This window comes from Callithrix jacchus, chromosome 6 (genome assembly GCF_049354715.1).
Source record: "Callithrix jacchus isolate 240 chromosome 6, calJac240_pri, whole genome shotgun sequence".
In the NCBI taxonomy this organism is placed as follows: Eukaryota; Metazoa; Chordata; class Mammalia; order Primates; family Cebidae; genus Callithrix; species Callithrix jacchus.
Window position 1 is genome coordinate 157,833,425 of NC_133507.1, and position 27,980 is coordinate 157,861,404.

At 48.2% G+C, this 27,980-nt stretch overlaps 1 protein-coding gene across 2 annotated transcripts; it reads left to right on the plus strand.

Moving 5' to 3' along the window:
* Nucleotides 1-10,072: 10,072 nt before the first annotated feature.
* ACKR3 (atypical chemokine receptor 3) lies at nucleotides 10,073-24,136 on the plus strand. Of its 2 annotated transcripts, none has more exons than XM_008999755.4 (2): nucleotides 10,073-10,102; nucleotides 22,254-24,136. In XM_008999755.4, the coding sequence occupies exon 2, from the start codon at nucleotides 22,280-22,282 to the stop codon at nucleotides 23,366-23,368; it is 1,089 nt and encodes a 362-aa protein (XP_008998003.4). In that variant the 5' UTR covers nucleotides 10,073-10,102; nucleotides 22,254-22,279; the 3' UTR covers nucleotides 23,369-24,136. The 2 variants fall into 2 exon arrangements, with proteins under 2 accessions (XP_008998003.4, XP_008998002.4); XM_008999754.5 differs by lacking the exon at nucleotides 10,073-10,102 and adding an exon at nucleotides 12,146-12,240.
* Nucleotides 24,137-27,980: the final 3,844 nt, after the last annotated feature.

Consider the following 27,980-nt stretch of genomic DNA (forward strand, 5'->3'; position numbering starts at 1 on the left):
GGGACTGAGCAAATAAATAACTGTGATGAGTACAATGGAAGCTGGGTCTCTCACTATGGAGAAGGGAGTTACAAACAGAAACGTAGAAAATGAATGAACTTTGTGTAATGGATTGGAATTAGAGACGCTGGTAGGAACCGAATGTGTGTGTGTGTTTGTGTGTGTGTATGTTTGTGTGTGTGTTTGTGTGTGTTTATGTGTGTGTGTTTGTGTGTTTGTGTGTGTTTATGTGTGTGTTTGTGTGTTTATGTGTGTGTGTTTGTGTGTGTATGTTTGTGTGTGTGTTTGTGTGTGTTTATGTGTGTGTGTTTGTGTGTGTATGTTTGTGTGTTTGTGTGTGTGTATGTGTGTGTGTTTGTGTGTGTGTTTGTGTGTTTGTGTGTGTGTGTGTGTGTGTGTGCGCATACATACAGAAGTCTTGGCTCCTACCATTGAGAGAGCCTGAAAGTTGCAATACACCAATAGCAATGAGCACGTTTTGCACCCAGATCTTGGCTTCTAAATACTGTTTTCCACTAAGGTTCCCTGGAAAGGCAGATTCTAGAGAATCTTAAAGAAAGCACAAGATAAGCCTGCACTGACTTCTTGTGCCAGAAAATGAGGAAGTGTTCAAAGAATGATGGCCATATATTGAGGGGACACAGAGGCTAGCTCCCACTGGCCAGTCTGAACTGCCGACTAAATACTGAGAGTAAGGGATTATAACTCACTAAATACAGCAGTAAACCACAAGTTCATACAGAAATAAGCAGATGAATAAACTGAAAGTTTGAGAGCGAGATATTTGCATACACTCAAAGAATCTTCCTTCAAAATACTTATTAATTACATAGAGAAGAGAGTGGAGAAGCCTGACAGCCAGTTCCTTCATCACGGTGTACATCATCAGTCAAGGGACAAACTGACATTGGTGACCGCCTGATGGGTTGCCATGAGAACACACCCTCACTTCCGTGGTATGTGTGCCAGAAACGTGAGACCTGAATCTCATCATAAGGAGCCATCAGACACACCCAGATGGAAGGGTATTCTACAAAATAATCAACCTGTTATGTTCAGATGCGTCCTTGTTATGAAAGTCAAGAGAAGACTGAGAAACTGGGCCAGCCTGAAGGAAACTAAAGAGACCAGCAAGTAAATGCACCATGTGATTCTGAGCAGTCTTTCTCTAGAATAGACACGGTTGAGATAGTTGTGATGCAGGGCAGGTTCTTGGTTTCGCTCGGGAAAGAATTCAACAGCCAGCTGGTGGTGGAAAAAAGCAGCTTTATGGAGTCCAGCAGTGACACATCTCTGTGACCGCTCCTTGGGGAGCTGGGCTACCCCATAGGCAGTGCGTGGAGAGCAGCAGCCTATGGATGGCTGCCAGTCATATTTCTATCCTTTTTTAATGGCATGCTAATGAAGGGGAGGGTCATTCAGAAATAGCTAGGAAGTGGGTGGTAGCTTCCAGCTGTTGCCATAGCATTGGTAAACTGTCATGGCGCTGGCGGGAATGGCTTACGGTGGTGGGCAAGAACAAAAAGAGGCACTTTTTGTGTTATTTCCTAGCTTGGGCCTGTTTTCATTCTGGTCTGGGAGATGAGTCCTGGCCTCCTGCCTCAGCTGGCAAAACTTGAGTGTGGGCTGGGAACTCGGAGGAAGGAAAGCATTCATGCTACCTTCCTGATTTTGGCTTGCATTGGGATAAAGTGGGAGAATATCCCTATTTGTGGGAAATACACAGGTAAGTATTTTGGGGGTGACAGGGAATGAGGTCAGCAACCTTCTCTCAAATGGTTCAGGGAATAAAGATTCTTTGTTCTTTACCTTGATATTTTTCTCTAAGTTTATGGTTATTTCAAAATAAAAAGGAAGGAAGGGTCTCCCTTCTTAATTTTGCCTCATGTCGTTTTAAACTCTTTAGAGTATTCTCCAACGTAAGTGGAAATGAAAAAATACAACTATTAACATATATAAAATCTAAATCTTAAAACCCAGATCAACCCAAATAATTGTAGTAGATACACTCAGATATTTATTCTTTAATTCCCTTCAGGGCTTAGATACTTTTAAGCTGAATCATTTTATGTTTCGAAGCTAAAATCCATATATTGATGTTTGAGAAGTGTGAAATCATAATACTTCAGAATGTTGCCAACTTTTCAGAAAAACGCGACTTGGGTTTGACCCTAAGTGCCTGGGAGCCCATTAGGCCCTCTGCGCTTTGATACACTCTCAAGGCAAGTTTCCTGGCCTCACTCGGAGATCAGAAAAATTCTTTTTTGTGTGGAACTTGACAGTGAAGTGAAAGCAGAGAAAGCAATGCTTCGCTCAGGACTTTCTATTCAGGGATTTTTCTTTTCTTAAAAAACTGAAAGCTGAGAATAAAAAATGTCATATATAGGTGAAGCAAGTGATAGAAAGTGTACCAGTGTACTCACCAATAAGTGCTAATAAACGTGAATATTTTCTCCCCAAAACAAAAATACTGTAGAGATGTTGAAACTATTCCTCTGTATCCCACTCCATCTTCTTTTCCTCTGTCTCCCTGCCCCAGGGTAGCCTCTGTCCTCAAGCTGGTACACAGACTTTCTTCCATCTGTGTTTTTTTTTATAGTTCTACAAACAACATGTACTTTGCTTTGGTGCTTTAGAACACAGTATCACTTTATGTGAACATTCTGCAACTTGATTTTTTATGGGGTAAAATTTAATGAAAAGCAAAATCTTAACAGTTGATGTCCTTTGGTAAATGTGTATAGCCACATAACCACTCCTCCCGTGGGAACACAGAACATTTCCAGCATCCACAGAAAATTCCCTTCTAGTCTATCCCCGCCTCTAGAGATGACTATTTGATTTCTGGCACCACAGATTAATATGACTGCCCTTCAACAGCCATCTGGTGTCTTTGTGAAATATCAATTGACCATAGCGTGTGAGTATATTTTTGGACTCTCTATTTTGTTTCCTTGTTCTGTTTGTCCTAGTGACAATGCCACACCAGGTCCATGATTGTAGCTTTGTAATAAGTCATGAAATTGCAAACCATGGGTTTTTCAACACTTTCCATTTCAAGAGAATGTAAGCTATTTTTAGTTCCTTGGCATTTCGATAAAATTTAAAATCAACTTGCCAATTGTGGCAAAAAGAAAGCTCTGGGTTTTTAATTAGGACTACATTGAATCTATAGAGCAATTTGGGAGGGCGCTGACATTAACAACATTTATTTCAAGTCTTTTGAAGTGGGATTGCTGGATCATACAGCAGTTCTATTTTTAACTTTTTTTGGAGGAGTCCCCATACAGTTTCCCGTAGTGGCTGTACCATTTTGCACTCCTGCCATCAGTGTGCAAAGGTCCCAATCCAATTTCTCCACATCCTCACCAGCACTTGTTGCTTTTTTCTTTGTGAAGGCCATCCTGATAGATGTGAGGTGATGTTTCACTGTAATGTTGATTGACATTTTCCTGATGACTAGTGACATTCAGCCATTAGTCTTGAGTTCGATTATCTTTTTTTCATATACTGGTTGATCATATGTCTGTCTTCTTTGGAGAAATGTCTATTCATGTCCTTAGCCTATTTTTAAATTAGACTATTAGGGTTTTTTTTTTTTTTCTGCTGAGTTGTAGGAGTTTCTTATATGTTTTAGAGATTAACCCCTTACTAGACGAATGGTTTAAAAATACTTTCTCCCCTTTCATAGGTTGCCTTTCTACTCTGTCGATTGTTTCCTTTGCTTTGCAGGTTTTCAGCTTGATGTAATCTCAGATGTTTATTTTGTCTTTCGCTGCCTGTGCTTCTGATGTCATTGCCAAGATCAACGTCATGGAGCTTCTCCCCTTTGTTTCCTTCTAGGAGCTTTACAGCTTCAGATCTCGGTATTTATCCAAAAGACTTGAATCTGGGGTCCTGAGGAGATACAAACACTTCCCAGTTCATTACAGCACGATTCCCAGTAGCCAAGACAGGGAAGCAGCCTAAATGTCCTCTGTCCGATGAATGGAGAAAGAAAATGTGGTGTATACATACAATGAAACGTTACTCCATCTTAATAAAGAAGGAATTCTGATATATGTGAGACATGGATGAAACCTGACATTTTGCTAAGTGAAAGAAGCCTCTCACACAGAAGACAAAGACTGCATGATTCCATGTATATGAGGAATCTAAAATAGCGCATCTTACAGAATCAAAGAGTGGAATGATGGTCACTAGAGGTGAGGGTTTGGGGGGTGGGAGTTACATGAAGTTCTGATGTATAAATATGTAGCGTTATACCTTGTCAACAATAATGTATTCTACTCTGAAAAACTTTTTGGGAGGGTAGACCTCCTGCTAAGTGTTCTTACCACATTAAAATACAATCTAAAAAAGAAGATTATGGGAAGAAAATGATAACAACACGAGTGAGTCTCCCAATCCGTGAACAAGATCCCTCTCCATTTTCTATTTTTCTTCAGTTCCCCTCGGAACTACTTTTGTTGTTTTCAGTGTAGAGGTCATGGCTGTCTTTTGTTAAATCCATGCCTATGAATTTTATGCGTTTCAGTGCCATTATACAGACATTTTTAAATTTTATTTTATATTTGTTTCTTGCTGGTATATACAAACACAATTGACTTTTGTATACTGAGTTTGTATTCTTTGGCATTTCTAAATTCACTTATTAGTTCTTGAAGTTGTTTTGTACAACTCATCAGGATTTTCTGCCTAAATAATCTTGTCAACTGATAATAAAAGTTGTTTTACATCTTTCTTTCCAATCCATATGACTTTTATTTCCTTTTTTCCTTCCTTTTGTGTTAGCTAGAATTTCTAGTACCATGTTGAAGGGAAATGATGAAAATGAATATCCTCGCTTGGTTCTCAATTTTAGGAGTGATGTATTTAATCACTGAGTACAATGTTGGCTCTAAATATTCATACGAGGCTTACATCAAACCCTACATTTTCATATGAGGCTTACATCAAATTCATTATGTCGAATATCAAATTGGGGAAGTAACTCAAATCAAAATCATTCTATTTTTAGTGCACTTGATTTTGAATTTCATCAAATACTTTATTTCATCAATTTAGTAAATTATACTACTTTCGAATGTCAAACCTATTTTGGATTTCAGGTATCAATCCCACTTAGTCACAGTATATCATGCATATTGTTGGATTTGCTTTTTTTTTTTTTAAGAGATTTTTATGTCTATGTTCATGAAGGATATTTGTCTGTCATGTTATCTGGTAGAGTTCAGTTATTTTCAGTTTGGAGCTCTCACAAACAGCCCTGCTGTACACATTTTTGAGTATTTCTTCTGGTGCAATGTATACACCTTGAGGCTGGGCGTGTACCTTGCAGTGGAGTTTCTGGGTCACAGGGTTTGAACACTGCCAATTCACACGTCAGAGTGTGGACGGCGAGCTATCTGTTGTTAGATCGCAATGAGGTAAGGTCAGAAATTAAGTGCGAGCATTTAGAAACTTTTGTAGAAATCTGATGTTGCTTTGACATGCAAATGAATAATCACAGGCTCTTCTCGGCCAGCTTAGATGCCGTCACACTTGCATTGTGAGGAGGGTGTGGTAGGAGCTTCACATGCGATGGGGACTGTGTTTTGGTTTGCAATGGAAAGTTAAAAAGAAAGAAAGGCTGGTCGCTCACCATGCAGAGCTGGAGAAGCACGGGTGCATGAGAATTCTGGTTGTTCCACGTCCTTGCTCACACTCACTAATTTTCATGTTAGCTCTTCCGGTAGGTGTGCAGCTGGACGGCATTGTGACTTGTTTGTATTTCCCCAATGACTAAGGGAGTTGCTTGACTTTTCATGTGTATATTGGTTTCATATTTGGATCTGCATATTCCTTTGTGTGAAGTACTCATCAAGACTTTTCCATTTTTCAAAGTATATGTTTCAAGTTTTTCTAAAACATTTACCCTGGACACTGTCTTCCCACCCTACTCCCATATTGCTATAGTGAGGCAGGTGGGAAAAACATGGAAAGGACAAAAACCTGATTCACAAGTGTCATTCACCTGACTTTATTCATTCAGTCAATATTTATGGGTGCCTGGCACGCACCAAGCACGGTGTATGGAAACAGGGATGCAGAATTGAATAAAATAGCAAAGTTCTTGCCCTCTAGGGATTTATACTCTTGTGGGGAGAAGACAGATAGTGCACTGATACCTTTGGATGGTAGTGTGATGAAAAAATAGGATAACGAGAGTAACTAGGATGGGAGGATACTTAGGTTAGAGTGGTGAGGGAAGGTTTTCTAAAGCAATTGTATTTATGCCTGCATCAAAATAATGAGAAGGAGGCAGCCATATGACGGTCCCCGGGAAGAGAATTCCAGGAAGCAGGAATGTCAGGTGCAAAGGCCTCGAGGTAGAAGCAGAGTGGCCTGAGGATTAATTAGAGAGTACTCTCCTGCTTTGGTCAAAATTGACATGATAGATGCCATAGATACCTAGTGCAGTGGATACTGGTGGTGCTGCTCCCAGATGCTGGGACCCCCTTAGGTTTGGATGTGCCCCTCCTCCATTGTTAATGTGGGTTAAGTGACCAGGCTTGCGACTGGAACACTTCGAGACTGTAGCTGGATTACTGCAGCTGCTGTACCCGCACAGGCTGTGATCAGGAAGTATCTGAGGGGCTGCACTCTCCCTCCTGCACACAGCAGCCCTGATCCAGTAGTTGCAGGATGTTGGGGTATGAAAAGCTGGGTTGAGGCAGGAGAATACGGTCTGGAGACAGGAAGCCTAAGGCCCATCTGTCACTGACTTCTTGGAATTGGACCAAAAGGAAAACTCCACATCCCATGACCATGTGGCAGGGGGGCCAGAGGCCCCTCCCTCTACAAACCCCCCCTCTCTCTTCCATCACACATGGAAAATGCCTCCGATTGGTTGGAGGCCAAGCCTTCACTTCAGCTTGATTGGTCACGGGCTAATCCTTCATTGGCATAAGGTGTAACCAGTGGGAGGCCCTGCCTCTATTGGAGGCCTCTAAAGAGTACCTAGGGATGTTACCAAATTCTTCTAGTTTAATAAAAACCCTAAAGAACATTGCGGCTGGGGCTCTTGAGCTGCCTGCCCGCTCCCGCTCCCACTCTGTGGAGTGTACTTTTGCTCAATGAATTTGTGGTTTCGTTGCTTCGTTTTGTTGCTGCTTTGTTTGTGCATTTTGCTCAGTTCTATGTCCAGTGTGCTAAGAACCTAGAAGACTCGGTCGAGACCTTCTTTCTAGTACAGCGGCAAACTCAGGGTATCATTCAGACTTAGAGAACCATAGGGATCACACTGAGGCTGAGATTTAGCCAGCAGTCATACCCTGGGTTGTCCTTTTCTCCGTTCCTTCCTAGCTTTTTCTGAAAGCATTTCCTTGAAAAATCAGTTGTCCCTGAACTCCTACTTTAGGGTCTGTTTTTAAGACTTAAAAAAGTCTTTAGTCTAAGGACTTAACACCACCTGCTATAGGTTTTTACAATTGTTTTTCTTTTTCTTTTAAGGAAATATTTTTTTCTGTGGTACTAGGTAAGAACATGTGCCATGAAGTCAGGCACACTTGGGTTTGAATGCCATTGCCATTCAGTCACAGCCACCCTTGGGCAGGTTACTTGCTCTCTCTGGGCCTCAGTTTCCTCAATTACAAAAGTGGGACAAAGACAGTGTCACCTTTATGGCTGCTGTGAAGCTGAACGAAGACAGGCCACACACTTAACAGAAGGATGGAAAACCAGTAAACACTCAGATCTACCTATGACAACTTCAGAGAGTTCCAAAAAAATGTTGTCAAGCCTTGGGATAAACATCTGTGGCATTCCTTTAAAACATATCTGCTATCACTGGAATTTGGCCGGGGACAGAGGAGAGAGGAGGAAGAGAAATAGCCATTCTAGGTACCAACCATGTGCACCCTCTCATTTAATTCTGACAAGCACCCAGCTAGACTAGAAGGTTCTAGTATAATGATTAAAGATAGGAACCTAATACTCACAGGCTAAGTTGTCTCAGGAGATGTGGTGTTGAAGAGGTTAAAATATCCTATTCTGGCATCTTGACTAAGTTCAGCGCTTGGAAAACAGCAGGTGCAGCAAGATCACTTTGACCTTCTTGCTGTTTCTTCAAAGCAGATCTATGTGAAAGATGCCTTCTCTAGACAATGCAACATTTTCATAGTCACGGTCGAAACTGGGAGAATGGCATACAGATCTTGTTAAAAATAACTCTTATCTTTCAAGCCTCTCCATATAATTTGGTGGCTTCTTCGCAACTAACTCTTCTTTGTCCAATCCACTATATAAGTAACTGACTTTAGCTACTTCTGTAGGGTCTTCATTTCTTTATGAGGGCTCCTGTGCTTTGGGAAACTTGAATTAAGTTTTTCTCCTGTTAATCTATCTTATGGGGATTAAATTATTGGACCCAGCCGGGACCCTAAGAGGATGGAGGTAGACTTTTCCCACCCCTACAGTGTGTATATATCAGGGTTCCAAGCCAGGCTGTCTGGACAGAGGAACCCAATTCCCTTGAGGGGGGAGGGCTGTCTTGGCTTTTAGGCCCTTGCCCCATAGAAGGGGCTTGGCATCACAGTTATTCTAGGAGAATGTCCAGTCTCAGCTGAAATGACTCCTGCCATGCCCAGCTACTAAATGATGAAGATTCTTCCCAGGGTCACACTCCAGGAAAGAAGAACGCTTTGTCCTTAGGCCCGTGGTGCAGCTGAGCCTCTCTGGGATGATGTCACAGTCACTGTAACTGCAATCTCCACTCTAACAGGGCTCCCAGAGCACAGACCCTGCCTCATGTGACTCTGGCCTGCCAGGATCCTTGCACGATGAAGATTCTTCCCAGGGTCACACTCCAGGAAAGAGGAACGCTTTGTCCTTAGGCCCGTGGTGCAGCTGAGCCTCTCTGGGATGATGTCACAGTCACTGTAACTGCAATCTCCACTCTAACAGGGCTCCCAGAGCACAGACCCTGCCTCATGTCACTCTGGCCTGCCAGGATCCTTGCACTTTTAAGTTAGGGGCACTTTCATTCCTGGCGGTGTCACACCTACAAGCAAATCAGATCCCAGAAAAAACAAAGCTCTATGGGGCATGCAATGCCAGGTACAGATTATAGACAGGGAAGGGGGGAGGAGCTTAGCTGAAAACCCCTTCCCGACCCCTTTCCACTAAATACTCAGGGATAGCAAAACATCCGGGAACTCTGAGTTCCTGGACAGCGTCCTGTTCCTGCCTTCCCTGAGTTTTCTATTAGGTGTCACCAAATACATTCCTACCCAAAGAAACCTTTATATAGGACCTTACTGAAAAGGTTAAAATATGCATTCTGGGATGGTCCCTATTTAAGTGAAAGACACTTGGAAAACAGCAGATGCAAGATCACTCTGACCTCGTGCAAGACTCTCCCCATGCGAGAAGGAAAAACAGCATCCTTATCCTTAGGTCTAGAAGCTGCAACCTCAGGAATATTGCACAAGCCTCGGTAGAGTGACTCTTTTTAGTCGCGTTTTCAAAGTTTATTCTTCTTTGTTCAATCCAGTATTAAGTAGTGGACGCTAGCTGCTTGCTTGGGTCTGTATTTCTTTACGAGGGCTAAGGAAGTTTCCCCTGCCGCCTGAAACTCGCACTATGCTTTCCTCCGATTCATCTATCTTGAGTCAATTTAATTCTGGGACGCAGCCGAGACCCCTAGAGGATGGAGGTGGAGTTCGCCCTTACGCTGCAAACACAGTCTTTCAAAAGCAGGGGCATGCTGCAAAATTTTCCACGAGTCCTTTTGGGTCCTAGGGAAATGGAATCTTGTTTTCTTAAAAAGCCCTGCTTGCTTACCGTCTCGTTTTCCCCCAGGACTGTTTTCTGGGACAGGGTGGAGGCCCAAGGAGACTGCAAAGTTCAGGCCGCAAACACCCAGCCCCCACTCCAGGGCGTGAGCCTGACCAGGGTTCCCGACCCACCCCGCCCTATCCCCCGCCGGCGCTGGGTCCGCCCTTCCCCGTGGAAGCCTCGTGCAGCCCCGCCCGGCGGAACTAGGGGACGGGTCGGGACGTAAGAGGGCGAGGGCGGTGACCCCGGGGCCAGAATCCTCGCAGGCGCGAGTGCGGAACAGGTCTGGGTGCGGGCCCTATGTGGGTGCGGGGCTGGGCGCGGGCCGTGTGTGTGTGTGCGGGCTGGGTGCGGGCCCTATGTGGGTGCGGGCTGGGTGCGGGCCCTATGTGGGTGCGGGGCTGGGTGTGGGCCGTGGGTGAGTGCGGGACCCGCCTGGGTGCGGGCCGGGGCTGGACGCGGGCCCTGGGCCGTGTGTGTGTGCGGGCTGGGTGCGGGCCCTATGTGGGTGCGGGGCTGGGCGCGGGCCGTGGGTGGGTGCGGGGCCGTGGGTGGGCGCGGGGCGGCGCAGGCTGCTGCAAGGCGGCCTAGTGGATTCTAGCCCCTGCGCGAGGGCTGGTCCCGGATGCAAGAAGTGGATTCTACTTCAAAAAAAAAACAAAAACAAAAACACTGCGTTGCGTTCACGTTGGCAACTGCATCCTGTCCGAGGTCCCCGTTCACGTGGCCTTTCTTTCTTCCAGCGAGCGGACGCTTAGCTCAGCACGGATTCGCACCCACTCTGTGTTTCCAGCGTGCGCGCAAGCGGAGCGCGTTACCTGGAGAACAGGCCCCGGGTCCCAGCCGCAGCCGCAGAGAGCGGAAACCGAGCTGCAGAGCTCAGGGCAATCCCCGTAGATTTCCAGCAGGCTCAGACACAGGGTCCCCCACACGAAGGAAACAGGTCAAAAAAAGCCAAGACAGTATGCTGCGGAGGGTCGAGGTCTCGCCTAGGTCTTGGGTGTGGGTAGACGCAGCCGCTCGCAGTTTTCCTTTCCAGCATCTCTGGGGAGCGTGGAGATGTGCTTGGGGCTGAGGTGACACGAAGAGTGATTGCGCCGCCCTGCAGAGGCGGTGGCGGGACGCTGCGCTGGGGCTGGGAAAGGCCGGGCCCAGGGCTACCCCTCCGGAGGCCCCGCGAGAGCAGGTGTGCGCTTTGCCTCCCGCCGGGCAGCAGTTCAGGAGAAGAATGTGCAGCTTTTATCTAAACAAAATATTTCTTTTGTAAAGGGCTTTCTCTACAAAGACTTTTTAGCCACGTCAGGCTTTGACCTCCCAGTCCCCCAGATTCAGCCTTGGGACCCAGCGGCTGCTGTTACTTTTAGTAGAAGTATAAAAAGAATCTCCAAAAGTTTTAGCTCTGGAGAAAGCGTGAATACAGCTGGCGCATTCACATGAGCCGCTCCTAAGGAACCCCAGGAGATCAGAAAGCAACACAGAAGCCAGAGCATTGCATGTGAGGACGGGTTGGCCGGTGGCCTTTGGGTCCCTACCTTATGGGTGATTTTCGTAAATGGCGCATTAGAGATGAGTATCACCTGGATCACATTTTTAGGTTGAATTCCCCCATGGAGGGAACTTTAGCAATACACTTCCAAATAAGATTGTAGATTCCAACAATTGTAGTGAAGTGTTTGCCAGACTCATCTCAGACAAGGACTTCAGCGAAAGGCATTTATTCTCTTCCTAATGTGTGTCTGGCACTGGGCAGACACTGTAAAATACTATCTTGATTAGAGTCTCAAGGATTTTGTATCTAAAGTCCTTTACAAATAAAAGTATTCAAGTATAATCTATTATAAAGACTCTTTCCCCCACTTCGGGGTTATACGGTGTGATAGATTCGTTGGTCATACCACAACTGTAACTTCTGTTTTGGAGGAATTAACACAGAAATCCCAGGCTTAGTAAATCAACACCGAAGTTCAGAAGTTCAGAGTAGTTTGTCTTGGGAACAAAGTCCTCCCTAGAACGAAGAGGCATTTAGAGGAATTCCTGGTGTTAATGGGATTATTCGGCGTTTTCCCCCATGGGGTTTGGACTTTGTGGCTTCATCAGATTTTTGCAAATCAAGGAAGGCTGGGGTTTCCCAAGAGTGCGCTTGTGCAGGAAACAACAGACTAGTGAGGTTTACAAGAGGGGTGTGTGTGTGTGTGTGTGCGCGCGCGCACGCCTGCCTGTGGGATGGGGGTGGCACGGCAGAGATGTGGGTTACAAAGCTGCCATCTAGAGGCCAGAGGCGCCTTCCTGCCGCGTATATAACGCAAGTCTGCAGCCGGCAGAACTCACAGTTGCAAACTGCTCAGCGCTGAGGGAGCCAGCGCACAGAGCACAGCGCAGGCAGGAAGGCAAGCGAGCCCAGCCAGCCCAGCCAGCCCCGAGGTAAGGAAGCGGTGCTCCGGCAGCAGCCTTGGGAAGAAGGCATGGCTTCTTTTACAAAGTGGCCTTTTTCAAAGGACTTCTTTAAAATCGCTTAGATGGGTGCTTTTGAGTCTGTGGGTCTGGTTTCAGAAAACCCAGGCTCACGTAGCTCCATTGCAAAGTGCTTCCGTTAATTGGGAGGGCTTCACCTTTCGCTTCAGAAAGCAAAGGGCAGTGTTCGTAAGTCACTCGCAGAAGGAAATTTCCGTGTGTGTCGGGAATCTGGTGTTTATTTGCTGTGTGGCTATTTAAGCTCCAGTAAGCAGGGGAACTTCGCGAGAACACGGAGTATCCATTCTGCCTCCCCAGTTTGGCACGGGGATCCGCTTGGCACCACAGTTTACCTGTTGTGCTTCTGGTGTATTAGTTTGGAAACAGATGAATTTGGCAGTAAATACGTACTTCCAGAACGATGAACACTTCCTTAATAGGCATCCTTAAATGAAGCGAAAACTGCTGAGAACCATTGTGAGTCCAAGATACACTTGAATTCAGTACTTTGGGGGATTTACCAGAGCCTGTAAGTCCGGAAGCTACAAACATGAATGTTAAATATAGCCCGGTCTCTCGTCTGTTCTCGTAGTGCTTGGTAATCTAACTTGAGTATTCTCTTAGAAGGTGTTAAGTCCAACTTCAATTGGGGGAAAGAAAAGCACACACCCAAGTCGACTATTTTGCAATTTAAATATAGTCTTCAGGTAAAATGGGGATTTTGTTCAATTTTGTTGGCATGTGCAAAGATTGAAGGAGTGACTGGGAGTTAGACCTTTGGAGTGAGGTCAGGGCTGGATGCTTAGCCAGGACTTGTAACTTCCAGAGAGAATGAGAAGTTGTAAAAGTCAGACTGGCTGTCTCTCTTTCTCTCTTCCTCTTTTTTTCTTTCTTTCTTTCTTTCTTTCTTTCTTTCTTTCTTTCTTTCTTTCTTTCTTTTCTTCTTTTTTCTTTCTTTCTTTCCTTTTGCTCGCAACAGGATTACTTCATTTTCAAAAGTGGGAGAGAGCCTCCTAAATGGTTTACAGCCCTTTGAAGGTCTCTGGTGCAGTGACATCCCCTGAAACTTCGGTCTGCAAAGTCTCAACGTGGAAACTTTTCCTTTTTCTTTTTAAAGGCAGATGCTGCCTTTGTGTCACTTTAGTTATTCCAGGAAAATTGTGGACATCAGAGAGGCATGCCTAGCACAGAAAGTGGAGGCTGCTGATTTCTGGGCTTTAAGTTTCCATAGATTTTAAATGGATAAACTGCTCGTCTTTCTTTCATCAGAGTATGAGCTTTCCCCAGATGGAAAGCCTTTTTCTGAAGCAAAGTTGCACATGGGAGCTCCAGCTTGAAAACAATTTGCTCTTTTTTCCCCAGTCTCTGCCATAAACACTTGAATGTGCACACAACTGGAGAGCTTAATGCCACAACCTCCAGGAGATTAGGGGGAGGGGGAGAGCTGCCCAGGATGGGGGTGGAAAAGCAAAAGAAAATGGAGAAATGGCTGTAGTTTGCTGCTGCCCATCAGCTTTTTTTTCTTTTAGAGGGCATATGCTACGGTTGTAGTTTTTAAAAAGTTCACTAAAGTGTTGCTAAGGCAGCATGCTTGTGCCACACAGAGGCTGGACTCTGGGGGTGTGTTTCCCCGGTATGAACAGCAAGTTGTTGAGGGGTTGAGAAGGTATTATGATTTCTAATCAGGCCCAGAACAGGCCAAGGATAGGCTTTCTGAATGAAAAAAAAAAAAAAAACCCAAAACAAAAAACCCTACTTAATCAGTCAGGAACAGTGGCTTTTTGTGCGATCATTTTAGGGAGAGAGCTCCTGTTTTCAAGGCGACATGAGGGAAATTGGTGGAAGTTACTCAAACCTGAGGCTGAAGGGCAGTCACTTCATAAACCTTAAGAGCAACTGAGGGGAAAGAAAAAGACCTCAAAGATTCCAGACCTTTGGATTTTTCTCAGTGATTTCGTAGAATATGAATGGAATTTGCGGCCAGAAGGCATTTGTACCTTTAAACCAGGCAACCAAGGAATCTGGTTTTACTCTTAGGAGTGAGAGTAGTATTCAAATGCCTTCAGTTGGATTGCACGAGTATGGGTATAAGTTACAGAGAAACTAAAGATTGTGTCATGTGAAGTGTTACTGGAGTCCAGGAAAGAAGAAGACATAGCCCTAGGACACATATTTCCTATTAAAATAAAAGCAAGCGAGCCCGAAATAGACAACTCAGGACGGGGAGGGGTGGAGGGGGTGTCCCTGATTTTGATGGTTTCCTGCAGGGAATAGTTGATGCTTTCATCTACTAATTTGGATTCAACAAAAATGATTGCTTTGGTATTAAAGTGATCAGGGAATTGCATAATTTTATGGCGATAATTTTAAAGAGCCACAAGTAGTTTTGGAAGCAGACTGTGTTTTGCTCCAGGCACTGAAAGAGTGGGGGAGGGCCGATACTATCTCAGGTGGCCTTGAACCACTGCTGGCAAAGGGACAGATAACAAGGCCAGCGCAGTGTGGGGAACTTTGCATTGTGAAGGCTGGGTCAGCCAGATAGCAAGCATCTTCTGCTTTTCCTGCTACGGCAGATATGTGGATGTCCTCCCTCAATTGTATATGCAGAGCCTAAGGTTACAGAGTCCTCCTGGGAACCCCATTGTGTCTGGCTGAGGGCGGGGGGGGCGGGGGGGGCGGTAAGGAGGCTCTCCTAGCCTGGCTGACCTCCCACTGCCTTGTCCTCATCCTAAGCTGGGTGGGAATCAGGGCTCTGGTTACACTGGGCCAGGCCAGACGGCAGCCTTTGTTACGTGGGAATCTCTGGACCTGCTCTTGTGGGTACAACTCTGCTTCCCTGTCGGGCAGCTGAGCACAATAGACCAGTTCAGGTTTCTGGACGTGGGATTTATTTGATCCACCAGATCCTTAAAGTGGAAGAGGATGTCCCATGTGTTCGTGTGAAGTATGTCTAAGGACCCTGAGAAGAGGCGTCCTGTATCTGAATCAGGGTATAGAGTCTTCTGTAGTTATTATTTTTTGAGTTCTCAAGTAATTCAAAGCAGGTATGTACTTCCATGAAATAAGATCACTCATGGTCTCTGCTGAATGTGTAGTTGAGACTGTTTTCCATTTGCTGGCAGCAAAGGGGACAGACAGCCCCCATTCTGCTATCAGCCCTAGCAGATAGTCACAGAGAGTCTGCCTGGGTTGAAGCTTCCCTGGCCTTCTCCCCTAGGTTGCTTGGTTGGCTTCTCCATAAATTCAATGTAGCATTGGTTAAAAACACACAGACACAGACACAGACACACACACACACACACACCACACACTCAGTGATGTGCAGTTGCTTAACGGTTCTTCAGGGGTAGTGTGGATTCTCCTGATCTACACTGTACACTCAGTGTTAGCAGGGGCTGGCCTGGTGGAAGAGACCGGAGTGTGAGCTTTCGTACCATGATTCCCACTGGAGAGTCTCTGGAGATGGTGGAAGGGGAAAAGAACTCTATTCTTAGCCTCAAGCCCGCGATAACCCAATCTCTTCACCTTGCCTGGTCCCAGTTTCCAGGTGTGAGAGCCACTGTCCCGGCTCTTGTCTGGGACAATACTGAATTTCTTCATGAAATTCCCTTATGGGACACAGGTCTCATACTGCAGAAAGGCAGTGAAGGAGGCAGAGGTCCTGCAGGGCGCAGCGGGCCAGAGGGCTCGTTTCAGAGCTGGTCCTGGGGCCCCAGGCCTGGCCTGAGTTACCTTATCTGTACCACTGTAGAGGATGACGTGTGTGCTGTGGCCTGGTCTGCACCCCACTGCAGAGCCACCTGTGGGGATCCTATCACCTACATTCTCAAAGCCTCTTCTGCACCAAAGCCCTGGCCTTCCTCTAGACCTTCCTGGCTCCTGCATGGACAAGCCCATGCCACACCTCCTTGCCCACCCTTCAGGGCCACCTCTTACCTTCATCTGCCCTTTGTGGAGAGTCCTTGCCTCAGCCAGGCTGGGTGACTCCACCTATGGCTGCCTTCCTGGAACCTCCTTGATAAAGGCCCCCATAATCCCCCAGAGTAGAAACCCCTCATCTTTCTGCCAAAGTGGCAGGCGCCACCTTGCTCAAGCCTTGGGTGTGATGGGCCTGGGTGCTTCCCAGTTAGCCGGAGGGGTCTCGGGGGTTGAGGGGAGATGTTTCTGGATTGTCGTCCTCACGCTCCCCAGAGCAGTGTGCCCCCTCGAACAAGAGGCTCTCTGCCAACACCAGCTAGGTGGCAATTTCAGAAAAATCTCTCCTGGATGCCTGTGTCCGCTGCTGGCCACAGTCGCTGGTCTCAGAGGGGCATGATTAACTGCTGGCTCACTGAGCACCTACTGTGTGCTGTAGATGGATAGCTGTATAGCTGTAGCTATACAAAGTTACAGAAGACTTGGTGGGGGGTATGGGGCTTGGCAGCAACAGGCAGAGGAGGAAGAAACCTGAACAACTCGATGATACAAAAGATATCCCATAGTAGAGATGGGCTGTGTTGGGCCGGGAGAATGTGGGAGCGTCAGAAGGGCAGAGGCATCAGTTGGGAAGAGTCTGTGGTTGGAGACTGCAAACATATGGAAGGCAGTTTAGGGGAACACTGGCCGGGTGCCTGAACACGTGGCGTTCGCTGGAAGGAACTAACCAGCGTGAGGACATGCTGATCGCATACTCAGCCACCACCCACGGAGGCTGTAAACCTGGGTACCTCTAATTCTGGCTTCACCCGCAGCTTGCAGAGTGAGCCCAGGCAGACCGTTTTGTGCAGCTAAATACCCCTGGCTGCTTGCTACATGCAGCACGGTCATTGTCAAGGATACTTGGTTGATGAATAAAACATCTCAGAAAGGAGAGGTGCATCTCCCGGAAAAGTCCTGCAATTGACAAGAGGAGCCCCAGTGCCATCTCTGCTGTGAGGGACACAGGAGTTCTTTTGCAGGCCATAGGCTAGCAAGGATGGAGGGCTAGGCAGATGCTTGCCCACCGCCGGCCACGGGAAAGCTCTCTTTCCATCACTGCAATGTGCGACAAGGCCACTGAAAAGAAGACTCCCATACGAAGGAATGCATGAGATAAAACAGAGCAAGCGCTGGGAAAAGGGGAATGAAAATGGACGTTCACTGCTTTTCCTTCTCCGTTGGGTCTCTGTGGTCCACGAAAATGGAACGGGAACATTGATTGTTCTGTGGACCGTTCCTCCCTCTATTAAAATTTACGTAGTTCTTGATGTCAAATTTCAAATCACACAGAAGTTTATAGAGCTAAAACTACAAGCCTCCTTTTGTTCCCTCCTTCTTCCCTCCTGGCCCCAAGTTTTATACTTATCGTAGGTCTTTTTTCTATGCCTTCGTGCACATATATTTACATACAGAAATACACAAATGTAATTTTTGTGTTTCCTTCTGCACAGCTGGGATTGTGCGGTGTGTGTGTGTGTGTGTGTGTGTGTGTCTGCACATTGTCTTTCACTCAACGGCATGTCATAACTCTCCCTGTGGATGAAGGGAGGCCTCCCTGTCACAGCTGTATTGTACTCCAGACAGCAGACACACCAGGCTTTACTGAGTCACGCCTCTATTGAGAGGCATTTGTCATCTCCACTGTTTGCTAGTAAATAAATGCTGCTTTAAAAAACGTCAATTTGTATCATCATATTGAGCCGGAAAGAAACATCCTTTGTTCTGTGCCCCCGCCTCCTTTCTTCCACTACCTGGAATCTTTTATGCAGAAACCTTAAAACCTAAGTCAGAAGTGAGTCTCATTTCCCTGCCCGCCCTGATGTGGGCACTGAGGCCACAGACACGCAGGCAGTGGGCAGGTTTGATTCACACCCAGACATGTTTCTTAGACCCTGGCCTCAAGCAGGAATGGAATTGCTGGTTGATTCCAGCAGAGGGTGACTGGTCTCAGTGGAATGAGGATGTCTCCTTCCGGCCCTGTGGTTATCTGCCATCCCAGCTTCCCAGCATAAACAGACCTGGGCACAAGCGGAGAGGCATTAAGAATGTAGACAAGGACCCAAGGGCTGGCCCATCCAGATTTGTGCGGAATGCAGTCAGCTCTTTCTGTATGGGATGAGGTAATCCCCTGCATTTGCTTGAGGGGAGCTGTGATTCCTGTGCAGGGCCCTCCGGGGGTTCATTAGAGGCCTCCCTCCCTCTCTCCACTCAGATTTGCAGAGAGCTTTGTCACCAGGCCTTTGGGAACCAGGGGCCCGGGCTACACATTTCATGGTTTGCCCTATGAAGCTTTTGTTCCGTCAGGCATTCCGAGAGAGTCACTTGTTAAGATCTAAGCAGGTGATTTAGGAGGATTCTTTGCTCCAGTGGCGGAGGCACACCGTCAGTGAATGGTGCCCCACGAACGTGGGCCCTGCCCGCCCTAGACGTCCCGCACGCAGGCTGGGGCGGCCGGAGCCTTTGTCGCAGACCGCATTCCATGTTACGTGGCAGTTCCCTGTTTTGAATAAGGGGATTGTCCTTGTCAAATAATAATCTGTTTTCTGGAAACAGCCCTTGTTTGTTTCTGAAACCTAATGCATGAAACATGCCGGAATGACAGAAGGCTGAGCTATTGTATGAAGGTTTTGTTTTGTATCTTCAGCTTCCATTTAAATTTGCAGAGGACCTGATGACTGCACTGTCTGCTTACACTTTCTTGTCTCTGTACTTCCCTTCCTTTATCTGACCAGTGGAGACTTTGGTGGTGGGAAGGAGAGGCCCGTCCAGGCCCCTGGAGGAAAGCAGGTGATCAGGGCGTGGGCCTCTGGTTTCATTTCCTGGCTGGTCTCCATGTGGGGTGCTGTTCCTTGGGCTGACTGGTGGTTAATGATTGAGGATCAGTGATCAGAGACTGATGATTGGTGAGCAGTGATTGGTGGGGCAGTGAGGAGCTCCAGCCTCTGCTTTCTCATTCAGACCTTGGGTAGCAACAGCCATGCCCTTGGTGGAAGTTTCGCACTCTGTCACCCAGGAGGGGAGAGGCAAGGACAGAGTGAGGACAGCCAAGCAGGGAAGTGCCTGTCTCAGAAATAGTTTCTGACTTGGAGGACCAATGGTCCTTAAGTCAAATTTTCTTCTCCCAAGGGGACAGAGGTAGAAACCCAAGGGCTGGATGGGGGTCCCTGAGCCCTTCTCTACCTCTCAGCCCCACTCTGGGCTCTGAGAATAGCAAAGACTGGTAGCTCAAGGCGGGTGAGTGTCTGTTTTGTGCTAAGAGTGGAGGACCAGGGAAGGAAGGACACACTCGAGATGTGAGAACCAGGTGTCTTCTCAGTGAGTGACCCTGCGTCCTGCAGGAGCCTGTCTGTGCTGAGCAGTGGCCACGTGCCTGGCCATCTGGCCCCTGCCATGTCTGTACACTGGAGGGTGAGTGAGACCCGAGCCACAGGAATGTCTCCAAGGTCAGGGAGGGACGTGGGTGGGTTTGGGATCCAAGTTCAGGCAAACAAAGACTGAGGGTCATTTCTTTCTTTGTGGCTCTTGTGAATGGCCCAGACCCCAGGATTTATGGCAGTTTCTGCTGAGGCTGGTGGCTGTGCCAGTGGGAACAGAGCAGGGAGCCCACGCCAGGCACCAGCTGAGCTGCCCTCTGGACCCAGCTGCTGTCCCTGCTGCTATCCAGCTATGAGACATCCTCCATTCAAGCTCCTCTGCTCCCCTAGGATTCCAATGAGATCACGGAGTGAAAGTGGTTTATAAACCAAGCTATAATGCAGATGAGTTTCATTTTAAGGAAATGGGAAAAAGGAACAAGGGTCATTGCAGTAGAGCCATGCGGGAGAGCGAAGGCGAAATTCTTGTCTCCTGGAATCACAGGGTGGAGAGTGGAGCGTTGGCTCTGGGTCATTTGGTGGCCAAGGGAAGGTGGCAACAGTAGCTTCAAGGCACAGCCTGGGGCTGGCTGTCCACCCTGGGGGCAGTCTGGCAGGTCAGGGTGTCCTCAGCTACCTGCAGGGGCTACGTCCTTTTGGCGTTCTAGAGCTGTGTCTTAGGACAGGTGTGCTGAGCCTCCTGCTTTGGGTTTCTGTCCTAACCTTGACCTTGCTCACCTTCACGGGCATGCCCCCCATGCTTGGGCATCAGGCTTTGTGATAAGTTGATGGTCACAGGGCTTGATTCCTCCTAGCGGGTGACTCTGAGGACAGCCAGGCCTCCCGCTGCATAAGCAGTGTGGTTTCCTCCACAGAGGGCTTTCAGAGTGGGCAGGGGATGTGGCCGTCATGGGAGGCCCAGATCTCTCTCTCGGCCGTGGAGGACACTGAGCCAGGTTGGGTCACCAGGAGGGGACCTCACGGTCATTTACATCTTGCAGAGGGAAATGCCCAGAAGCCTGCAGCAGCCCCCGCTCAGCAGGGTTTACACAAGGTCCTCTGCATGCCGTGTTGAGGCTGCCCAGCTGAGGCAGCTAAATCTCTCACTCTTCAGGGATTCTGTCATCTTGTCCCAAAGGAGAAACCCATCAAACAGCCCAGGCTCTGTGTGGGCTTGTGAGTCTCCCTCCACTGGGGATATTTATTACTTAGCCAGTAAGAGCCACTTTTCAAGGGGCACAGAGTTAAACAAGGTTCTGCTTTTTGCGGAAGGGAAAAACCGCTCCCCTTAGGTGGGAGAGTCCCCAGGGTTCTTTCTTCCTGGCCAGGGAGGGAGAAGGGGGTGATGTTTTATTGAGCATCTGCTAGGGCCAAGCTCCGAATTAGGCCCTTTCTTCTCACCTTCTGTGAGATAGGTGCTGTTGTCCTGGGGAGGCAGACACAGACAGATTAGCTCTCAAGTTAAACGCTGATTAATAAAGGAGCCAGAGTTCCAACCCAGGAATGTCTGATCTTGGAGCAGGCGGCTTCCCAGCTGTGGCTTCGCCTGCCAACAATGTCAGTTGTCCACAGTGCACCCTTGAGCCGATGTTTTCACTTTACCTGCCCCCCACAATTGTGCAGTGGGATTTGGGCAGGGCTAATTGTTGACCCAGGACCATGGCCTGGAGGGATTTCAGGGCCTTCCTAGGGACGGACTGACAGTAGACAGCCTGTCAGTCTATCTGGAGAAATCGCTGTCTGATGAGTGGTACTGTGTGGCTGAATTCTGGCTGGGAGTTAAATGGTGATGGAGTGTTGGCCTCACCTCAGGTCTGCGGGGAGAACAGTTGGGAAAATCGTCAGCCCTCCTGAAATGCAGCAGGTGGTGATCTTTGTGCTTTGGGTCTTGGCACACTTTGCTCTGGAAGCAGTTGAACAAATAAAGGAATGGAAGAATAGGTGCTGACCCAGAGCTCGAGACAGCTGGTCGGCTGCCCTTCGTTGAAAACTACCACCCAGCCAGCTCAGAGTCTTCAGGTTTGGGGCGCAGAAACACTGCGGGGCAACCTGCCTAGGCTCACTGTGTTTGCAGAGGCTTTATGACTGCACGCTGGGGCCGCCTGACACCCAGGTTGGCATGTGAATTTAGCAGAAAGGTAAAAAGTGCTGAGTCACATTGTCAGTGCGAATTTGGAGGAGGATTTGAAATGCTTTCATTAAGACACCAAAGCGGGACACTTGTAACACAGCAGTGCCGGGAGCAGACAACCCTGCCATTCTATGGGGACGTAGATAAAACAGCTCCACTGTTCCCTGCTCAAAGCAAGCGGGCCATCATCTCCGTGGCCGGGGCTCAGCCACCTGACGTTTCTTTGGCCCCCGTACTGTGTTGATTTCACAGCCTGGGCACAGCCAGGCTGACGGTGTCTTGAGAACACAGCCATAAAAAAATGAAGAAAGCAAACACAGTTTCTGTCTTGGAGTCGGCATGGATTTAGATTTGGGGTGTGTTTTATTTTGTTTTGGAAGTCCTATTATGGATGTTTTCTTTTCTCCCTTCTTTGCAAAGACATTGCAGAGCTAAACCAAAACAGCTGAGCCTGTCAGGGTCCTAGAGAAGCATTTTGCCTGAAACTTGAGTTTTTCCTAATGAAGTGACTTTTGCGTCTTTTTCCTTCGCTTTTCTCGTAGGTCATTCGGTCGCTCCCCTCAGCACGATGGATCTGCATCTCTTCGACTACTCGGAGCCGGGGAACTTCTCGGACATCAGCTGGCCGTGTAACAGCAGCGACTGCATCGTGGTGGACACGGTGATGTGCCCCAACATGCCCAACAAAAGCGTCCTGCTCTACACACTCTCCTTCATCTACATCTTCATCTTCGTCATCGGCATGATTGCCAACTCCGTGGTGGTCTGGGTGAACGTCCAGGCCAAGACCACGGGCTACGACACACACTGCTACATCCTCAACCTGGCCATCGCCGACCTGTGGGTCGTCCTCACCATCCCGGTCTGGGTGGTCAGCCTCGTGCAGCACAACCAGTGGCCCATGGGCGAGCTCACGTGCAAGGTCACGCACCTCATCTTCTCCATCAACCTCTTCGGCAGCATCTTCTTCCTCACGTGCATGAGTGTGGACCGCTACCTCTCCATCACCTACTTCACCAACACCTCCAGCAGTAGGAAGAAGATGGTGCGCCGGGTCGTGTGTGTCCTGGTGTGGCTGCTGGCCTTCTGCGTGTCTCTGCCCGACACCTACTACCTGAAGACCATCACATCTGCGTCCAACAATGAGACCTATTGCCGGTCCTTCTACCCCGAGCACAGCATCAAGGAGTGGCTGATCGGCATGGAGCTGGTCTCCGTCATCCTGGGCTTCGCGGTTCCCTTCTCCATCATCGCTGTCTTCTACTTCCTGCTGGCCAGAGCCATCTCGGCGTCCGGCGACCAGGAGAAGCACAGTAGCCGGAAGATCATCTTCTCCTACGTGGTGGTCTTCCTCATCTGCTGGCTGCCCTACCATGTCGCGGTGCTGCTGGACATCTTCTCCATCCTGCACTACATCCCCTTCACCTGCCGGCTGGAGTACGCCCTCTTCACGGCCCTGCACGTCACGCAGTGCCTGTCACTGGTGCACTGCTGCGTCAACCCTGTCCTCTACAGCTTCATCAATCGCAACTACAGGTACGAGCTGATGAAGGCCTTCATCTTCAAGTACTCGGCCAAAACCGGGCTCACCAAGCTCATCGATGCCTCCAGAGTCTCAGAAACAGAGTACTCTGCCTTGGAGCAGAGCACCAAGTGATTTGCCCTGCACAGGCGCTGGGACCGGCGTGCTTTTGAACAGGCCCTGTGGTTTTCTAGAGCAAAGCAAAGTAGCTTCGGGTCTTGATGCTTGAGTGGCGTGAAGAGGCGGGCACGCGTCCCCGTGGGTCCGTTCTCTTTCTCTTGACAACGGGGCTGTCGTTTGGCTGTGCGTGCCGACAGTGTGCAGCAGGCAGTGCTGTGCGTCGGAGCCAGCTGAGGACAGGCTTGCCTGGACTTCTGTAAGATAGGACTTTCTGTGTTTCCTGCATTGTTTTTATATGGTGATTTGTATTTAAATTGTAAGACTTTATTTTCTCACTCTTGGCGTACCTTATAAATGTATTTGAAAGTTAAATATATTTTAAATATTGTTTGGGAGGCATAGCGCTGACGTATATTCGGATTGTTGTAGTTTTAAGGTTAGTTTGACTTCGGTTTTGACTAAGGATGACACTAATTGTTAGCTGTTTGAAAATGTTATATATATAAGTATATATAAATATATAAATATATGCCAGTCTTGGCTAAAATGTTTTATTTACCATAGTTTTATATCTGTGTGGTGTTTTGTACCGGCACGGGAAATGGAAAGAAAACTGCTCTGTTACGCGGTTTGTGACATTAATAGTATTGTAAAGTTACATTTTAAAAAAAAACACAGAAAACTCTCCTGGGCTGCAAATCGGCGCACACGACGAACAATCGCATTTCAAAATCTCAATTTGTAAGTTATTTTTATAAATAAAGTTTTTTTGTTTCCTAAAAATGCATCCAGTCTCAGTTTTAGAAGTGTGTTTCGGCATTCGGGCAGCACGCATGGTAACACACAGATACGTGCGGCACACACAGGCCAACTGGATGAACGTGTTTAGAAAAGCAGTGCCACCGTGAAGCAAAAGCCACCAGGCTAACCTGTTGGAAATGATATAAAAAGGAAAACATTTGAGCATACTGTGTGGGTTTTATTTTTTAATTTTCAGGCAATAACAAGTTTGGTGTGGGCGGGGGATGATTGCCAGGGTGAGCTAGACGGTCATGGAGAGAAGGCTGGCGCAGAGAAGGTGCCACTCGCTGTCCAGGCAGGAGAGTTTCGGGGTGTAGGACTGGTGTCCTCATCGGAATCAACTGCATGCTCCTGTGCCTGTGGCGCAGCCCCTTACATCTCTGCTAAGGTAAACACCTCCAGGGGCAATACTTCCTATTCAGAGTTTTCATTTAAACTGTACCAATCAGCTACCCTCTTGAGCGCACACACTGAGCAAATCCCCGGGGTGTGCCCTTCCTTACTAGTGGCCGGAAAGAAAGGGTGCTCTCAGAATGGCTAGTTCCTGTTGTGCACTCTCTAACTCGACCTGGAGCCACAGCCATGGTGGAGACCGGAGATGCCAACAGGTAATACAGTTGGGCAGGCTCAGAGAGGGGCTGGGCTCCCAGCACGGTCCTCATCACCTCCACCTCTGCCAAGGCCTCTCTGCACAGAGAGCTATTTGCCAACACAGAGGCAGACCCAAGCCCGAAGCTTGTCCCACCTGTGAGCTTGGGGCCTGCTACCAGGTAGGAAGCACCTGTGCACGTTCACACCCCACAGACCCACAGTGGGCAGCCCTGCAGTCCCCAGTGGCTCCTATTTCCTGCAAAGGGCTTCACAGCCTAGAGTTTTGAAACGAGGACTGTAACTTACCAGAAAAACATTCTTGATACACTATACATCCTCAGGTGCATATACACCTGGTCTTATTTCAATGGGATTCTGGTCAGAAAGTAGTAACGTAGACTGTGGGATAACAGCATGCAAATAGGCAAAGATACCAAGAAGAAGGGAAAAGAAGAGAGGGCAGGATGGAAACATAAGATCGGGAAAGTTCTTGACCCAAATATGTGTTCCTTGGTGATAAAAAGGGATTGCATGTGTGCTGTGAGCCTTTTAGGGGTTCAAGTTCAGGCAGAAACACACTTTTCCAGTAGTGAATTTAAAGTGAGTGGGGGCGAGGGGCATCCGTTGCAGTTCACATGCTCAGCCCGAATTGCTATTGTGAGGCCCCATCGCGGTCCATCTATCGGTCTCCCCCATGTCCTTCCCTAGACTTTCAGTAGGTTCCCAGGGGCTGACAGTGCTGGGGTGGGTGGGGGTCTTCCAGGCTGTCTGTCCACACGGATGTCTGAGGGGTCCACATACTGTCGGTCCTTCTGCAGGGCTCCTGTGCCACCCGTGTTCATTCAGCTCTTGCTGCTGTTTTTGCCTCGCTGGACATTTTCTGTTTTTCTGCTGCTCTGCAGTCTGGGGGGCTGTCCCTGCTGCCTCCTCCCACCCTGCAGTGGAGGAGGGAGGGAGGGAGGATGACGCTGAACCAGACCCAAACTCACCAGGTGGCACCCTTTGCTTTGGGGGGATTTTCAGTCTTCCACAGGGCTCAGGGCACCATGCCCTGCTGTCCCAGACCCTGCAAAGTCCCTGGGGTCTGCTGTCTGCCGGGGCAGGCTCCATCTCGGGAAAGCTCCAGAGACTGTGTTCTCTCTCTTCCTTCTAGAAATCCCCTTCTTTGTCCTGCCTAGGGTTGGAAGACTCACTGGCTTGTTCGTAGTTATCTGGACTCAGAATCTCTTTCTTTTGATTTCCACTGCAGAGTCCTTCCCTGGAGCCAGGCGGGATAACAGAGGCCCGATCAAGGGGCACAGAGTGTACTGAGGGTAGGAGAGTTAATATTGAAAAAAAAAATTCAGCCCCACCCTATGACTGTGGTGCAGAGGAGGCAGAGGGAACTGTAAGCTGCATGTGGATATGGCATGGGCCTCCAGGGGAGGCGGGATAGACAGGAGGCCCCGGGCCAAGCTCAAATCCAGGGACCAGAGGGCCTTCAGTTCTCCCGTTGGAGGGTCATTCTTTGGCGTCCCTTTCTCTGGACAGATCTTCCAAGACACCCGCCTCCTGATGTGGTAAGAAAGCTGTTAGTGCGTTGGCCTTGGACCCCAGGAAGGATGTCTGGAGCCCCAGGCACAGGGTGGAATCTCGGAGTCGGGAGAAAAGCAGCTTTGGCTTTCTTGATGGTGCTTCCTGGAGCCTCCTCCCACCCCAGGGAGAGGTGAACATTTTCCTTCCTATTCCTAACACTCTGCTCCTGTTTCATGGTTGAAATGCCCAAGGCATGGCAGGCAGTGGACAGTGGAAGGCCCCTCCCAGCAGCCCGGATGGCAGCCTGTCATCGGTTAGTCAGTGTTAAATGCCTTCCATCTGGTTCAACGTCCGAGACGCTAACCTTGATTGTACCCCTGGTTCCATGCACGTGAAGAAGAAAAGTGATGCTGCTGAAAAGGGCAGCTGGAAAATCCTCTGGGCATAAAGGAATGCAATCTATTTGCTGCCTGATGGCTTTTGGTCCTTCCAAGAGTCTCGTAGCAACCTGGGATGAGACCCCACTGATATCTGTGATCAGATCTGGCAGGGCAGCCATACGTTTTAAATCCTCTGTAGCCAATACTTCCTGGGGTCTCTCCTGGAGGCAGCAGCTCCAGGGCATGGTCTCTTTTATTAGGAATATGGAAATTCTGCCTTATTGGGCTTCTTCTCCGAGGACATTGGCTGTATATACATCATAGTTCTGGGAGACTTCACCTGTCGGCTAAGCACAGGCATCTCAGGCCTTGGGGGAAATGTGGGGAGCTGCAGAACTGCACTGATGGGATGGCTGATGAGGAGCATTCCCAGAGCTTCCTCCTGGAGGTGTGGGCTTTCACCCCTAAGTGCCAGGGATACCTCTGCATGGGTCTATGTCATTGAGATTTTAGTCCTTCAGGGGTGATGATTTCAGGGGTGCTAAATGCTTTAAAAGCTCGACCCGCTCCTATAGAACATTTCAGAACATTTCCCACTTCCTGTTTCTCAGTCTTGGATTTCCCAAGAAAAGCTCCCTGGTGGTTTGCATTTATGCAGGGCCTGCTAAGATCCCACAATGTCGATATCAATGACATTTGATATGGAACAGTATTAGCCTGAATATCTGAATGAGTTTTGATAGAACATTAAATCACTTGTATGTGGTTGGGATTTGCCAGGGTTCATTTGTTTGAGGAGGGCTGAGGACGGCCTGCCTCTTCCATAAACTCTTCTGGTAGAATAGCAGAGTTTGCTTACCTCATGCGGTCTCTTACACGTGCACAGACACGTGCACACGCCTGGACTCACTACCATCCATGTGACCAACACACGCTCATGGACACAGTTTCCATGTGCATGTTTAGGAGGATCCTAGTGAGGTCCTGGGCCACAGGGTCGAGATCCCCCTTTTCAAAGTCTCAGGCCTCTGCCAAGTGTATAGCCCAAAGAGCCATCACTGTTTACTATTCTGGGGAATGTGGGCCAGGTTTTAGCTTTGCTAAACTGCTTCCATGTTTATAATGTTGGACAATGATAGCGCTTGATTCATAGGGCAATGGTGATGATCAAATCACAGGGTCTCTGCAAAATGCATGTCACGGTGCCTGGCACACACACAGTACATGCTCAGAGAACAACAGCCATTCTGGCCACACTCTCTGGACATCGTTTGTGTTTTTCTTGAGAAGAAACAATGCATTTCAGAGAAATGGGGCAAGAGAAGATCTGCCTGTGGGTG